The 16,548-nt window shown below is 36.9% G+C and overlaps 3 protein-coding genes across 6 annotated transcripts in view; all 3 read right to left on the reverse strand.

Annotated features, from left to right (window-relative positions):
* Positions 1 to 12,892, reverse strand: part of LOC110848259 (protein sidekick) — a 52,552-nt gene extending 39,660 nt beyond the window's left edge. For 3 of the 4 annotated variants that reach the window (XM_022095430.2, XM_035851447.1, XM_035851445.1), the window contains exon 1: positions 11,954 to 12,891. In XM_022095430.2, coding sequence (XP_021951122.1) covers positions 11,954 to 12,266 — 313 coding nt within the window. In that variant the 5' untranslated portion in view covers positions 12,267 to 12,891. Of the gene's footprint in view, positions 1 to 11,953 lie in introns of all 4 variants that reach the window. The other variant, XM_035851446.1, reaches the window with a different exon arrangement.
* On the reverse strand, positions 1,674 to 7,829 carry LOC118435418. The gene is made up of 6 exons (XM_035851449.1): positions 4,642 to 7,829; positions 4,343 to 4,564; positions 4,140 to 4,283; positions 3,866 to 4,071; positions 3,637 to 3,796; positions 1,674 to 3,555 (listed from the first exon to the last, which is right to left on the reverse strand). The coding sequence occupies exons 1-6, from the start codon at positions 4,859 to 4,861 to the stop codon at positions 3,395 to 3,397; spliced, it is 1,113 nt and encodes a 370-aa protein (XP_035707342.1). The 5' UTR covers positions 4,862 to 7,829; the 3' UTR covers positions 1,674 to 3,394.
* A 1,232-nt stretch (positions 12,893 to 14,124) lies between the features above and the next one.
* Positions 14,125 to 16,415, reverse strand: LOC110849156. The gene is made up of 4 exons (XM_022096531.2): positions 15,737 to 16,415; positions 15,578 to 15,647; positions 14,905 to 15,358; positions 14,125 to 14,782 (listed from the first exon to the last, which is right to left on the reverse strand). Exons 1-4 carry the CDS (start codon positions 15,898 to 15,900, stop codon positions 14,421 to 14,423), a joined length of 1,050 nt encoding a protein of 349 aa, XP_021952223.1. The 5' UTR covers positions 15,901 to 16,415; the 3' UTR covers positions 14,125 to 14,420.
* Between the last annotated feature and the right edge of the window lie 133 nt (positions 16,416 to 16,548).

Here is a 16,548-nt window from a genome sequence, read left to right on the forward strand (position 1 = left end):
TCTCAACGGATCAACTGAGCATGAACTTATCAAAAACATTCACGAAAAAGATCAGAATTCAGATCGCTCGTTCGTCCATTCAACAAATTCGAGCAGTGATGATTCGCCTCGATGGTCAGAGACATACGAATTAATGCCACTCACTACTAACTAAATCAAACCTGATTCAACTTCAAAAGTCTAAAATGTTGGTGTACATGAATGCATTCATGGCAAAAAAATGCTATGTACGTATGTGTATTGATATACTTATTTACTTAGGGCTGGGCAAGTTGAATATGACGAAAGCCTGGCCAGACAAAGTACTTATTTATGTATGCACATAATGCAATTCAAGTTTGTTTTTCAGCTCGAAACCTTTAAACCCAATATCCTGTCCTGTCAGCTCCACTCCCTTCATTCTAGTTCAAAAATTAAATGAAGACGCAAATTAAGTCTGGCTGAATTACTGCGAATAAATAATTGAGAGGAACCAACAAACCGAAACTGTGGGCAATTGATGAATTACAATATCAGCCATTACCTGCTGGTACAAGAAAGAAACTCTAAATCATTGAATGGAATCTTCAATTTCAATAAGAAATCAAAAGATAAGTGAAACTCGTGGTTTGGCTGAGATTCACTTTTATTCAATTCATTTCATTTGCAGCAGACCGACTGTGGTGGGTGGATTATTCTTACTTAAGAACCCATCCACCACTACTGACAATGAATGACTTATATAAAATATATAACCCTGCATGGCTTATAAATAAATAGCTTTGTGACATTCAGACAAATTAGTTTGACTCTAGAATCTGGTCGTCTCTTCTCCTCATTAACTGTCACATTTCCAAATAAACACAAAATATAGCGATCAACTTGCCACATTAAGAAGAAATATTGGTGATAAGAGTCAAATTCTTATTTATCTTTGCTGTACCAGCTCTTTCTTAAATTAGGATTAAGGATTTATTACAAAATATGTACGAGCTGTGTTTTTTGATAAAATAAATGACACTGCCTCAAGGTCCACGTATACATACATATTTTTCGGAAGTGCGTTCAAATGCAATTTGCAGTTAATGCAACCCTCATCGCACGCATTCATCCATGGTCTTCCTAGGTTATCAAAGATAACTTGGTTTCTGTCGTCGCTGGTCTGAGTCGCATCCCGATCAACAAAAGCTATCACTTTTACGCAAAAGTCATACAGTTAAATTGCAGCAACTGATGGCCGGCAAAAATCCGTGAAAAGATACTAGATATTTAACGTAAAATAAACTGTCAATATTGCATAGAATTGACAGTCATATTCATGCAATTTAGCCTCAAGAATATTGCGTAGAAATAACCGTCAAATTAATGCAATTTAGAGCGTAGAATATTGCGCAAAAGAAACGAATAATTTGATGCAAAACTTGCAGTTAAACTCCATGCAATTACTGCAGTCAAATAACACGAATTATTAATTTTTATCAAAATCATTTATTTCATAACAAAAATTATATTGTTACATTATACAAGGGAATGCAAATGTTTTCATCTATTTTATCCGACGGGAGTAACCAACATTTTTTATCAATATCATTAATACCTATTATGGTTACGCTATTTGATAATTTGCTAACTTTAATTATTCCTAAAATTTTATTTTCACACGGACAAGTGAACAAGTTGTCCGAGTGTTTGAATTTTCTACAATTTATATGTTTTTTATCTTTACTTATACTACTTATAACAACTACTTTCCCATCCTTTAATATAAAACAATGATCCTTTCCGTTCGATTTTATAATACAGTGTCTATTTAAATTCACAGGGGACTGGTACTTATGATTTTCTCTCTCAGCAGTGCGATTCACAGTTTGCTCAAAAGGTTTATAGTGAGCTCGTAGCGAGCGCTTTATTACTTGCATATTATTTTCGAAATCGAAAGCACTAAAAGAATCTAACGGGCCATGCTTTAAAGCGTCATCACTAATATGTATAAGAGAAATGCATATTATATGATAAGAACTCTTCTTCATATAAATTGGGAACATTTTTAACAAACTTCAATAAAAGCTGTCGTGCATAATCGTTCCAATTATTTGCTTGCGCCTTGGTAGTTATAAGAATCGTGACTGCTACGCAAAGATTTAAAAAATGTGTATACTTTTTCGGCGACAATAATCCTTTTAAAGCGACGGGTCCTGTATAAAGAAGAAAAGTTCTAAACTCTGTCGCTTTCCACATATCTAACTCTTTTACTGACCTCGGCTTACGACAAAATTCTTTAGGGCAACTATGCGAAAATAATACTAATTTACTTGATAAAGTTGAAATATCACGAGAAGATAATTTAAATGGCAATGGACCTTTTACCCAACTTCTTAATAGTTTTCTAACCACACCTAAACAAATGAGGTGCATGTAGTCAAGAGGAACCGAAGAAATCATCAAAATTTTAAGCTCCGTAAACGGGGAAATGCCTACATGGTGGTGTTTATCTTTTTGAACATAAAAATCTTGATCTGTCCTAAGTGGACTATCGAATGTTCTGAAAATTACACGTCCCTTCCAGAAACCTGGATCTATACATTTCTCGCATCCATTGTATGCATTATGACTTTTACATTGCTTTAAAAAACTCCTGGCTGGCGCATCAGCTATTATTTTTGAAACCTTACAAAATATTTTCAAATTATTGTAACTAATCCCAACTAGCAAACTTTTTAACTCTGCTATCAAATCCATCAAGTATTCGTCAATACTTTCTGGTTTTGTCTTGCCATAAAATAAACCCACGACAAATACGCCGTACGTACTTTCTTTGCTTGAATTGCCCAAAACTGGTTACTCTTAGAAATGGGCAATCCATCAAAACTAAATATAAGGTTTAATTTAATTTCGCTACCAGAAGCAAGAATACAATTGGAATCTATTTGCCGTTTTATGTTTTGAATAACATCAAAGTGTGCATATTGACCCTGACCGATAGTTTTCATAGAGTATTTAATTGAGTTTTTAAGCAATGTCCTACTATCCAATGGAAGAAATCTAAATTCTTGATAAAAGTTAAATATGCGTAGAAGATCGTTTAAAGCTACTCCCGTTATGTTATGTCGAAGCGACCAGTCCCTCAAGTCCCGTGTTAAATCTAAAATATTCCTATTATTTTCTACTACACCATTGTCGCTTAGTGAATCGGAAACTAATGGCTCGTCACTATTATGGATAACATTACTGCTTCTATCATTATTGCTAATATTACTACCTGAATCGCTATCCTCAACGGCAGAATCACATATATCTAAATTTACAAGATTATTACTAATAGCAGGTATGTTTTTTGCACGAGTGAGATTCTCTCTAACCAGTTTTGCAATTATTCGCCTAATGTTTCTCGGTGATTTTCCATCTCGATCCATGATTATGATGCAATTCCCGAGGGAGCGTCGTCGTTGCACCTACTTTTTGAAGAACGAAACCAATTCATTGCTGCAGTTTGAATTATATCATCGGTGGGAATACGGCCGCTGGGATTTTTGGGATCGGGAACGGACTCAACTGTAAAGACGTTTCGCCCGGTTTCTGAAATTTGCAATCCAATTAAACATTAAATAGAGACCAACAATTAGAAAATTTTCTTCATTTTAGAATATATTTTAGCACCTTTTACGACTTCCAATAGTTTTAGGTTTTTCATCGATGTCTTGTTTCCTTTACCCGTAAAATTAATTCGCCTGCCAAATTCATTCGTAAATAATTTTTTCAAGATTTTTCTAGTGCTCGCCTCGATCTGTGTCGCAGTTGAAAATGCCAAATATTCAACCTAGTATCAAATATAAGAAAAAACATTAAAGTTTAATTATGCATGTAAAATATCTCGATTAAATCGTACCAGTAATTCGCGATTTGAATCCACCTCGAGCCAAGATTCAAACTCCGCCAGTGCTACCTCGTTGTCGAGGGGTAATTTTGGAATGGCACTGAAATTGGGAGCCTTCCTACCATCCGGCCTTTGTTTCACATTAATCAGTAAAGCCTTAATGTCTTTAATGTCTTCAGCCTGCTTTTCCAACAAAGTTAGCACACTTTGCGTTGTCCCTGCAACGTGATTACAAAGCGTTAACATAATACATCAATTTTTATAAAATTATTTTGCTTGTACTAACTTGAAATCAACAGCCGTAAATCATTTAACTCCTGCGAATTTACAACAACAAAAGAGGTGTCTCCAGTTTCAACTTGATTTCCTACTTGTAGATTGCTTTGCTCTTCAGTTTCGGGAATTATTTCAGGAATGCTCAATGGTTGGTCTAAAAAGCATCACCATAATGATTAGTATAAAATATTTGTGGCAGTATTATAAGCCTACCCAGCTCCAAATTATCCAGAAGTGAGCCAGACGGAGGACTGTTTTTGTTCGCTTCGCTATCCTCCTCATCGGATGAAGACGTTACATCCCCTCGTGTGCTGCTGGGCTGAATATCGGGAATTATCTTCTTGCTCCTTAATCTGCTTTCTGGTTCTGTTTCACTTTCCAAGTTGGAAGTGTCCTCGGCTACTTGAAGTTTTTTTGTCGCAACTTCATAATCATCTAAAATAATGATATTTGTTAGTAAATGTAAAATAATTGGAATGACTTCTCATAATTTGAATTAAATAGCTATTTACCGTAATTCCCAATAATCCTGGCGTAGCTAACTCTTCCCCACTTGACATCAGGAATAGCAGTGCCCTTTTTTATCAAATTTCTGATACTTGGCCCAGAGTTTGGTGGCCAGAGACAAACTTTCTCTGCGGGGATAACCCAGTGACTTGGAACAAGCTCCACAGGCACTGAATTGTATTTATCAGGGGGGAATTCAATTATGTAATATTTTTTTGGCGACATTGAGACAACAGATAAATTAACAGGGAATTAAATTAACAGGGAATTTACGAGACTGCGAGGGTGGGAGAGAAAAGGAAATACCACGCTTCTCTTAAATTCAAACTCTCGCGCGTTGCCTGTCTCTTCGCACCCACCATTCATTGCGTATAAATTGCATGATTTTAACGCCTCATGTAATGTGGGTATTGACGAGATATTGGTGCGGTATTTTTACGCAATATCTCAGCACGTTTGGGTGCAATAATTTTTCAACCATAGGTTACAGTTTTTTAACCTTTAGGATCCCATTTCAAAATTGTTGTCACGAAAAATCGTATCACTAAGTCCCTAATTAATCTTCAATTAAATGCCCTTTAAGGCCCAAATAATTGTCAGCTATCTGTCCTCACGCACCCAAGCTGCTGAATCTTTTTCGACCACACTGACCCGAATTTTATTTTCAAGAAAAAACCAACGGAATATATTTGTATTATCACATGCAATGATAATCCACAAAAACTACTTCCCATATACATATACTATTACCGTGGTGAAAAACCTATTAGTACAGCTTCGCATAGCCCGAACCAGAAATTTTTATCCCAGTGAGGCCTTATGTATTTGCCATGTCTGTCTTTCGGTCCACCGATACCATACACCCAAAACGGTTTGCCTTCAAATTTTGCAGGTGCCAAAAATAATCGAGTTCGCAAGTGAGCCAAATCTGTCGAGTGAGGTCATATAGATAGGTGGGTGGAATCGACACCAAACTTGAAAATATCGCTAGAAAGCTGAAATTCAGCACATTGAGTGCTAATGGCGTGTAATGAAAGACTCGGAGGGGAAATCTAAAAATATTTAACCAGAGGGACAATATGGGGTGGAGGAGGGAGATGACCCATACCGATTTTCAAAAATAGCCACAAACCTACATTGTCTGCAATTATACAATGTCCTTAGTCAAGGACGGACCGCTCCTAAATTTTTGTCCGAATTGACCGGACTGCGATTACCACACCCCGTGTTGGGAATGGTCGAATGTGTGCAGAATATTTGTTATTTTGTGGAGTATTTACAAATCCTTCCTTGACTACCAGGACCACTGTGACTTGCTTCTTTCAAATCTTCCAAAGTTTTATTTGCTATTCAGAAGTCATTTTTAGCCCCTATCCCAAATTCCAGCTGAAAATAGCAACTTTTAAAACCAGTATGGGTCACCCTCTAGAGTCACTAAGGTTACACATTGACCACTTTGAACTTCATATACTTTCATGAGAACCCATTCAGTATCCTATGCCGATTTTTATATTTTTACGACAATGTCTTAAAACCGGCATGGGTCACCCATAGGGTCCCCTCGGTAAGATTTTGCAATTTTACTTCATATTCTTTCAATAGAAGCCATTAGCAAGCTCTATACCAAATTTCAGCTTTCTATGACAATTTTGAAATTTTAGTGTATAGTACCCCATCCACTCAGACGACCCCCACCGGTCAACCACTTGACCAATTTCCCCATCTGCGAACTCGTTTCTAACTTTGTCCAATTTGCATATACTAAAAATTTCATGTGAATCGGGTCAGTCGTTTTGGCTCTAGCCTGTTCACGGACAGACAGACAGACGGACAACCATCACGATTCCATAAGCCCTAACTCGGGCGCCATATCAAAACCCTTCAATTTCATGCAATGTTTCCACGGTCGCCAAATTTGTAATTTTTTGAAAATACACGTATTTGTGTATACGGGATTCAACGCATTTTGTCGCGTATTCATGATATTCATGTATCTGGGACACAGGGTCAAATTTCAAAATTCCATGACATTCGTGGACTTGGGATTTGTGGGATGTTTTACAAATTCCATGACACTCGTGTACATGGGATTTAAGTGAAAATTTATTAAATTCCATGACATTCGTGGACTGGGATCCTAAAGGTTAATGCAAATTTAGCGTGTCTCACGGTGCACACCAAACTTAGCACAAAATTTATGCAATAATCACGCCTTTTTTTGTTTGTTAAAAATTTTCACCATGGATGCGTTACTTTGACGCAAAAGTAATAATTTTTGTTGATCGGGATACGTATAGGGGCAATTTTGTCGCGGTTGGTTTCCGACTCAAGTCTTGTTAAGATTATTCGTTTATCCCAAATCAAATCTCGGCTTATTTACGAGTTATTTATTCCAGATAATATTTTGTGACCAATTTCAATTGGATTTGGACTTATTCGCCCTTCATCTTCAATCGAAATGGATGTGAATCAAAACGTAATCGCACTCAGGGCATGGAATAAATAATGGAAATTTTCATGACACGCAACAACCAAAACTAACAACCAACCCCTTCCGTCAACTTCAACCCCTGCCTTCATTTCTGGTCTCCCTCTTCTTCTCCAAACTCCAATATTTACTTTACTTCCTTTACTTACTTATAAATCATAATTTATTGCAATTTAGTTAAAATCTCGCCATTTATTATAATCTTTTTATCAGTCCGTGAAGGCAAAAGTGTGGCAGAGAAGCACTCCGGCATGTGTCTCCTCTAATGAAGACAAACGCCAAAAGTAAACATTTTGGTGGTGAGAATTTTTATAACGGATCCCGAATGTGCACACAGACACAGACTCCTTTTTATCTAGAGATCAATTGCATTAACATCATTTAGTGGATGCGTTCCGTCATTTACTTTCGAGTTTTAAAATCTAATTACTTCGCTCCTAGTGTGGATTTGGGCCTCCAATTTCAACCACTAAATAACTTTCTCAGCGATTTTATTTCATTAATGTATCCATTCAAATGCAAATAAATAATGCTATAAAATTGGAGAAATTCACCACAGCGTAATTCAACCTGCATTCACAGTGGGATGTACTGTCAACTGTACATCCATATCATCCGTATGCTGCACTTATCTATTTACGTCTAATGCCAGAGGACCGCAATGCTACTTGTTTGCAAAATAAATAAGAGAATCGTAATTATTGCACCATACAAAGCGATGAAAGAATGAAAAGTTGGTTCTATAATCTAAAAAAGTCGGCGTAAAGTGCGAAGCATAAATAATTCAATTTCATGCACCAGCTTCTGCATCATTTACTTTAAAGTCTACTGATGGGTATTGATGATGAGTTGGTTGGTAGCTTACTTTACTTATTTGGTACATATTTATGGCAGTGGTGATTCCTGTTTTATGCCCTCTTTGTTAAATCACCACCATGTAATGAGTCAGTGAGAATTTAATACCAAACCGAAAACCATGTTGAATCGGACGACTCAAAAATTACGAAACCTAATGGCTGATCCCTTTTAAATGATTCTTTTAAATGTGTTTTCTCCTTTTACGGTTTTCTTCTTCTTATCAATCCAAGAATCTAATCACGTGAAGGGTTTGCACTCATTATGCAAATGTTTAGACGGTTCAAAGTTTTAAATACAGGGTCCGATTTCCGAATGTGACCATAAATGAGGATGCCACCAACAACGAAACACGTATTTTTTAATAGGCAGGTCAAATAAGAGGAAGATGTGATGAATATAAATGCACAAAGATCCCAAAGATTTCATTTCCTTGTAGTTGTGTTTATAAATCCTGGCTAGTTCACTCCTTGTAAATTTCTGCCACTACTACTTATCTACTTCATCGACTTGAATACATATTGAAATTCAGCCCAACCCACGCACACAAAGTTTTCTTAGAATAAAAAAGAGTGTTAAACTCGAATTTAACCGCAATGCTTGGCAGTGTTAATAAGTGCTAATTTATTCGCTGATCCTACCACTGGAAGTATGAAGATTTATGTACATTTAAAATAGACAAGTGTTAAATCCCAATAGCATCCTCGGGCTTCAAAACAAATCAAATTGTGACACAAATGGGATATATTTCTCAATTTTCCGGTAGCACCAAACTTCATACGGAGAGATAAATTATGTGCACACGCATAAAACTCTGCAGCTGGGTGAATATGCAAATAACATTTCGACTTCCTGGTACTTGAAAACCACGCACGCACATTATGCGAAATGAAATCTTCGTCGTCTTCTTGAACGATCTGTGCACCGCAATGTTTAGATTTTGTTATTTGCACAGAGCACAAAGCATGCACTGTTTGCGTTTAGGATTTCCACATCCATTCATAAATAAAACAAGGGCGCATTTGGCTGGTGAATGGGATAAGCCAATTAAAACTAATAGGCAAAGATTTACCATCAATTCTGCGGAATACTGTGAGTGACAAGGATTAAATTTCAAAAGTTTCACTTGCAACAATCTCTGCGAAGGAGAGGAAAAAAGATGCCGACGGAAATCAGAATTCGTTCAGTTCGTTTCTGTAATTACTTATTCTGGAACGCAATGAAGCAGCTGGAACCATTTTTCAAAATCTTATTCGTTATACAAAGTAGCATGCAAACTAAATACATACAAATTTGGAGGTTGTTATCTTAAATGCAGCCAAGACAAAACAAACCTTTTATAATAATAACAAGATGACGAATTCTTGGGAGTTCTCAAATATTTATTTACGCAAAGGGAACCAAACATCAAAGGCATACTTACTCAGAGGAGAAACAATGTAGAAAATTTGTTAAATTTCTATGAGTAAATAAACAGAATTTTAATGTTGAACAGAAGTATAAATACCACTGGCTAGTGAACCGTGATTTCATTTGGGAGAGGGAAAGATAATAAAAAAAGCATCCCTGCAAGAACAACAGCATGCACTTCAAAGGCTCCATTTAAAGGATCAACCCTTCCCCCGACGGTTTTGTTTAGAACTGAAAAAAGCCATCCACAGCCAAACGAATGCATACTTATGAAAATACAAATCCCAAATGGATCCATCCGTCCATCTGGTAATGCTACCAAACTGCGGCAACTACTACTGACCAAAAGGAAATATGTCGAGATTTTAATGCCCTGTGAATTGTGAATGTTTACAATTCTTGCACCAAAATTGGGCTTTGATCTCTCGCTCAGAAACTATGTGTTAGTAGCTTAATCGAGGTTATGTATGTACGCAGTTTGGTGGTGAGAAGACTCGTAAAATGAGCATAAAATTGTACAATCTCATCTCGATTTTATGGGAAAACTTAATAATCTCATGTACGGTTCGAAAGCAAACCGCATTTTAAAACTTACTGAGCTACCGAGCACCTACAAATCTGAATCAGTACAAGTTTTGACGTATGTCTGCAGTGTAAATACAAAATGGAATCATTTGCTCAGAAATATATACGTACTGGAAAAAAATCACAGCCAACCGGTTTTACCCATGTGGCAGATGCAATGCACTCATCTTCAACAAACGGTCGTCGCTGTATGTGACTGAAATGTAACTGAAATTGTATTAATTTTCAATTTCATGCTTGATTTCTACATGAAACTCGGAAACGGGCACTTTTGGGGTAAAAAATATTAAATCACATAACCGCCACATGTGACAGTAATTTAGTTTCTAAAGAGGGACAAAATTGGAAATAAATACGTCCCGACAAAAAGACGGAACCATTCTAAAATCCTCCTCCCTAATTCTTGACGTCTTTACTAAATCAACCACCACCCCTCGCTCGTCTTCCTCCCCTGCCCCATTTTCTAAACATTTGTGATTTTATCCGTATTTAAACCCCAGTCAAGACGGCTCTTTCCTTGATAAGTAAACTAACTGCTTCGGTTTATAACTAGTCAAAAAAGAAAGAACGAAAAAAGAAACCTCTGGAGACCAGAGAGACATGAAACTTCACTTGAAGGGAGGACATCAAGTCGTGCATTCCTAGTAACTCTCCACCAAATAAGTTAGCGGAAAACGGTAATTCGAAGAGTCAAAGTAACTTAAAACAGTGGGGTCCATAGATATGTATAGATTGGTGGACTAGACAGACATGATTATACCGAGAAGTGGATAGAAAAGGGAAAAAATTCGGTCCCGTGTGTCGCAGCAAGTTAGCAAAGTGAATGACAATGGCAAATGAGGAACGAAGACAGCACCCCGTGAAGAAGAGGAGTCGAAATAATGCTTCCATGAGACGTATGCATGTGTGGGGACAAAAAGGTTCAAAGTCAATAAGTGACAACAACGGGCAAAGTCATGTACGAATATTTGGTATAATACGTACATGCATATATGAACCTAGGGAAAGTGTAACATGGATTTTCAGGGAACAAAAGTGAGACGCCACTTTGAGCTATAACCTTTGTCTACTCTATGGGATAAAATTGGATGTTCATTGACCAGAAATTTTTGGAAACTCCCAGTTTTTCAAATTACAGTAGAATTGTCATCTAGACTAACTATGTAATCCGTCTCAAACCCAAACATCTTTGGGATTCAGACAAATGAAGAATTCGACTGTAAACGAGGGTCGAACTATGTACAAAGTTTATGGATTTTACCTCGTAATGTGCATCCTACCTAAATACTAGAACTGTGTCCGAGATTATCATCGACTGTCACCACGTACGAGCAGTTTATTTAGTTCGTGCCTTATTACGATTTGAGTGACTTTAAGCCAACTGGAGGACACAATGAAATCCTGACATAAATATTTGTGCTTGATAACCTAACTGTTCTTAGAAATATGTATGTATGTTTCATCTAAACTCCATCTTATTATGTTACATTTTCTGATATTTAGGATCATAAATTCTGATAACTTAATATCCCATAGAACTAAATATTTCTTCCCATTTCACTAAACACTTTTTTCGTGTTTGATTTACTGAACTGATACAACGAGACAATCGGAAAAGGTGAACACGTCAATGCACGTGTCTCCTATTACGATACGAATCAAAATCAATGTTATCAAACTCATCGTGAATTAGCTGGCCGTTTAGCCAGTTCGAACCCATTATATAGAAACCTATTCATTGGTTGGTGGTTGATGTAAAATAATGAAATGCATTTCATTTCCTCTCTGCCCACACCTCTCCCACCCTCCCTTTTCACCCTGGCTGAATACTAAATGAGTAAAACAAACGTAGAAACAAAGGGTGCAGCCTATCAGTAAAATGATCACAGGGAACAATGAAAAATAGGACGCCGACTAAACTTTAAATAATAATTCATGGCGTTGGCAAAAGCAAAAAAAAAGAGAAATTCTTCACTCACCAGAAACATTTAAAGATCCAACAATTAGAGCTCCAATTAGAACCAGAAGCATAAAACTATTCGGGAAGATATTCCTCTGACTGGTAAAACTAACACTAGAAACCGAAGCATTTAATTTTTTACTCACTCCACGCATCGTATAATTATTATTTTTCGTCATCATTGCCGACAATTCGTCCATTGTTGAGCAATCATCATCATCTCCGCTCAAATCATGAAGATCCGGTGTCATGTTCACTTCCGATTTACATTTCCAGCAGCACCGATCATCCTTTTTCATGCTGCTCGAAAAATCCTCTTCAAATCCCATCATCTCGATAACATTGACGACTTGTCAATGCCCACATTTCCGTCTCCCAATTTCAAGGCAACATCACTAAGTTCACTGATTTATCAAGTCTCATTAATTTATGTACGTGCGTACGTAATGCGTAAGGCAACTTTCAGTCTTAATTGATTTAAACGAGATGTTAATAAGTCACACTTTTTCACATGGTCCCTCAAATTCAACTCAATTGGTCATCTTCACCAATCGCTTTTAATCAATCAGTCTGCAATTTTATAATGTGGAAGGGACGCCCTCATTATTTCCATCAATTGGACTATTCTGCCGGTTGTGAGCCGTCTTAATTAATTATAATTAATTAAATTCACTGATAAGTGCAACACATACACAAGTTTCCCATTTCTTTATGCACATTGACACATTAGCGTGAATTTGGATTCAACACAGATTCAGAATGCAATTGAAGAACTCAACAGTTGTTTTGTTGCAGAGTGTCCTTGTAAAACCAAAAGTTGTGCAGTAAACTTATTGGGATGATGATAAAGGTAAAGGTGTAAGACAACAATAGGTAAGCGTCTTCTTAGGAGGACGGGAGAGGAGAATAAAGGTGGTCTGGCGTTCTCGAAGCCTTGCGGCAGAGTGAGGTGAATACTTGCAGTGGAAGACTCAAAAGCTTCACTTGCAATCATCCCAGCGTTGCCACAACGGTTACAGAGATCCTCAAAGCAATGTGCTCACAAATGGTCCTCACTTTTGGCTGTTGATAAAAGAAAAACACGGGAATTCTGTGGGGTTAAAAGAGTGGTGGTTACGCTGATATTGCTTTGCGTGTCCTTATTCCACAGGGCGAGAGAGAGAGACTTAAGTACTCTCCATGCCACTTTTAAGTGACGCTTTCTCTTGTCCGTAAGGAATTATGTGTAACGATGGAAGACCTACATTTCTGTTGTTGACTTGAATATTTATCTATGCATGCAAAATGTTAAGCTGTTATCTAATTTTACTCTGGAGTATTTGGTTTAAAGCTAATCTTTGTCCCAAATTGTAAATATGTAAATAAATAAGCGATTACTTTATTTGGTCGACAAACTTGTGTATACAAATATGTACATGTCATACATAATGTATGTGATGGTATGAAAATAGCGAGTTGGATAATAATAATAATACTTATGTATGGATAAAATGTTGCATAATGTGTTTAAAATTGCTGTGATGAGCATTACTTAAGAGTATACATTTTTTAGTAATGGATGCGTCGTACAAGACATTAGACAGGAGTTACGTTAAGGATATGGTCATGTAAGACGCACAAAAAATGATGGAAATGGAGAACCGACGACGGTAGCCCCTTAACTTGGCAATCTCGCATTTATGTACCTTCCTTTGTTCATTCTTAAACAATCAACCCAAGCTTAATTTAGAGAAGACCTGTGCTTTTATATGTACTCACCTCGTCTCTCTTGCACCTTGAGTAAGAGGCCCAAGCTGAAGACTTTAACCAGCATGGACATTTTTGTACAGATGTATTTGAAATGGGATATTAACGACAAGGTAGTCACATTGCAGACCGTATTACGTACTTCAATCAAAGTACGCTGTAAACCTTTCCATTTTGATGAGAGATGCGATCCAATGTAATAAATGCACTTTACTACAAAAAGCCTTTTACACCACGGTTTTCCTCTCAATGTGCCAAATTATGATGCTTCAAGATTATTTGTGGTACTTTACTTTAGATACGTTTTGTTACATCCTTCGTCGATCCATGCTTGAGATAAAGATTACTTATTTCCACCCATTAGGCAACAAATTAATCAAGAATTGTTACATCATGAAAATAATTAAAATTAAATGGTAAGTAGACGTGTTGCAGTAATTTACATACAGTTTAGCATGAAATGCACCTCATGCTAATTTATTAAACGAGTTATGCATTTTACACTTTTATTTTCTTATCAAATGAGACATAAGCATACAAACTCGTTCAGCTTGAAGTCAACACAATGAATAAAATAGACAGCCTTTCAACCCGAAAACAAGACTAATTATTGAAAGTGACAAAGCCACATAAATCGAAAAAATGCAGTCAACCCGTCAATGATTACAACCCTTAAATTTTAAATAAATGAAACTCATTATCAGGACTGAGACTTGTACTTTTTTACGTTTGTTACAAATTCAACCATTCCTCTTCTTCTTGTTTGTTTCTACAATGTCGGAAATTGTGGAGCTCAACTTTAGCTGTGATGCTCCTTGTTTAGCAGAAATATTCGAGTCTGGTGGGTTATTATTCACGAAATTCCTGAGTCGTTTTATCCTCTTCTCAAGATCCAACTCCGATTGCTCAAGTTCGCTTTGCGTTTTATCAGCAGAAATTCTTCTTCCTCTGCCATCAAGTCCGAAACTGACTTGAATACTCGTCCCTGGAGACTTCGTTATTCTCATCTTACCACCATTTTTATCCTCAAAGCTGTCAATCGTGGACGCATTTAGAACGAGAAATGCTGCCTTCAAACTCATAAAATAGTAGAGTATGGCCACTGTAAAAGAAAGAAGTGTAAAAATAATTAGTTGGTTCATTAAACAAGTTTTGTTCCTACTATTTTTAGTAGAATGATTTTTTATAAAAATTCACAAAATTTAGCCCAATTTAGCAACAAACCTGTCCTTTGGATCGTATATAAAGCAACAAATCCTGTACTCCATAAAGTGTAAAACTCTCGACTCGATCCTCCATCCGATGGTACGTCGTTATTCCCAACTTTTCTTGAATTCCGGGACGAAAAGAGATTGCTGATGTAAGTGAAGGTTCGAACCGATTTGGGCAGGTTTGACGTGACCATGGCCTCAGTTCCGTTGGTCATGTTGTTCGTGAAGATGAGTGGGGGCAGGAGGGTGGTGGTGGTAGAAAGTGTTGTGGTCGTAAAAGTTGCAGGATTGGGTGTGGCAATCGTGGGAACAATTTCCGGACCAAATGAGAAGCTGAATTGATCACTCACACTTGGCCAGGACTTCCGAAGGGCCCAAATGTACCAGGAGCAGGTGATGGAGATGTAGAGGAGGGAGGTGATTAGGTGGACTTGATGATGGTAAATTAAGCTTTTCCTTAAACCAGTCTACATTAAAAGACGAAAATTACAGTGTGAGTAAAAGAGCAGTTTACAGATCCAGTTATGGATAAATTAGTGATTTAGGCATATATTACTATTGACTGGGAACTGGTTAAGGGTGATGGAATTTCTGCCCGCCAAAAACACGTGCCCATTTGATTAACATTGCGAGCGGGCTGAAATTCAAATCAAATCCATCACCCTTAACCAGTTCCCCGTCAATACCTGCATGGCCTGACTTCCTGATGCCATCACATAAACGATCAGATTCACAATGAGACCGAGACATTGGAACCTGGATGAAAAAATGTATTTTTATTACAATTCATGAATAAATTTCGCATTATTTTTACGTAATGTGATCGTTATATTAAGTGAACATACACGAAAATAACGAGGACAGCCAAAGGATCCGTATGAGCCCAGTCGATGATCCAATTAAACACAAAGTCTAAACCAACGAGAAGAAGATAATATGGTTTGAAAGCTTTCGGATCTTCGTATTGATACCCTAACGAGTTTTCCAAATCAGTTGGTAAACTTGACATTTTTAAATTTTAATAATACGTCATTCCAAGTTATACAAATAAAAACAAAGGTTTTTTTATGGCTGGCAAATGAGAACCTTATTCGTCACACTTCTACTGTGCTACCCGCATCAATACGCTCACACCTTGGCGACGGGAATCGACAACAAACCCACCCGGGTAGTTCTAGGGCATGGATTTCATTAGAGCTAGGCTACCTTTGTTAATATGTACCATTACCTTCGAGTAGCGTTGTTTGATTACTGCGCATATTATTCATAGGTCTAAACCTGAAATTTATAAATAACGTTTTTATTTATGTGCAAGTAATTCTGTATAATAAATTCTCTGTCCTTTACTAACTTAACAAAGGATTTGTGTGCATTTATGTATTTTATGAAGAAATTAAGAAGGACTTAATAACGCATTCATTTAATCAAAACCACTCGTAAAATGCACCCTCCTAAGTGGTTATGATGTAGGGGATGCATATTTTTAATCGTCAGGTGGTACGACCAGCTTTCAAAAAACATAATTCAGTCATTTTAGACTTTATGCGGGTGAATTAATGGCACTAACATACGTCTGGAAGAACAGACATTGCGTACTTATTTGTATATTTAAGGAAGAACACATACAGGAAAAATGCATGTATGCGTCATGTACATA

This window comes from Folsomia candida, unplaced genomic scaffold (assembly GCF_002217175.1).
Source record: "Folsomia candida strain VU population unplaced genomic scaffold, ASM221717v1 Fcan01_Sc004, whole genome shotgun sequence".
Taxonomy (NCBI): domain Eukaryota; kingdom Metazoa; phylum Arthropoda; class Collembola; order Entomobryomorpha; family Isotomidae; genus Folsomia; species Folsomia candida.

Excerpts from the sequence above, each read along its gene's own strand:
- LOC118435418 (XM_035851449.1), bottom strand. The coding sequence starts at position 4,861 with ATGTCGCCAAAAAAATATTACATAATTGAATTCCCCCCTGATAAATAC. Across the intron at positions 4,284-4,342 it reads TCTGGATAATTTGGAGCTGG|ACCAACCATTGAGCATTCCT; the intron begins GTAGGCTTATAA and ends GATGCTTTTTAG. Across the intron at positions 3,797-3,865 it reads ATTCAAATCGCGAATTACTG|GTTGAATATTTGGCATTTTC; the intron begins GTACGATTTAAT and ends ATTTGATACTAG.
- LOC110849156 (XM_022096531.2), bottom strand. The coding sequence starts at position 15,900 with ATGTCAAGTTTACCAACTGATTTGGAAAACTCGTTAGGGTATCAATAC. Across the intron at positions 15,648-15,736 it reads GCTGTCCTCGTTATTTTCGT|GTTCCAATGTCTCGGTCTCA; the intron begins GTATGTTCACTT and ends TTTTTCATCCAG. Across the intron at positions 14,783-14,904 it reads ATATACGATCCAAAGGACAG|TGGCCATACTCTACTATTTT; the intron begins GTTTGTTGCTAA and ends TTTCTTTTACAG.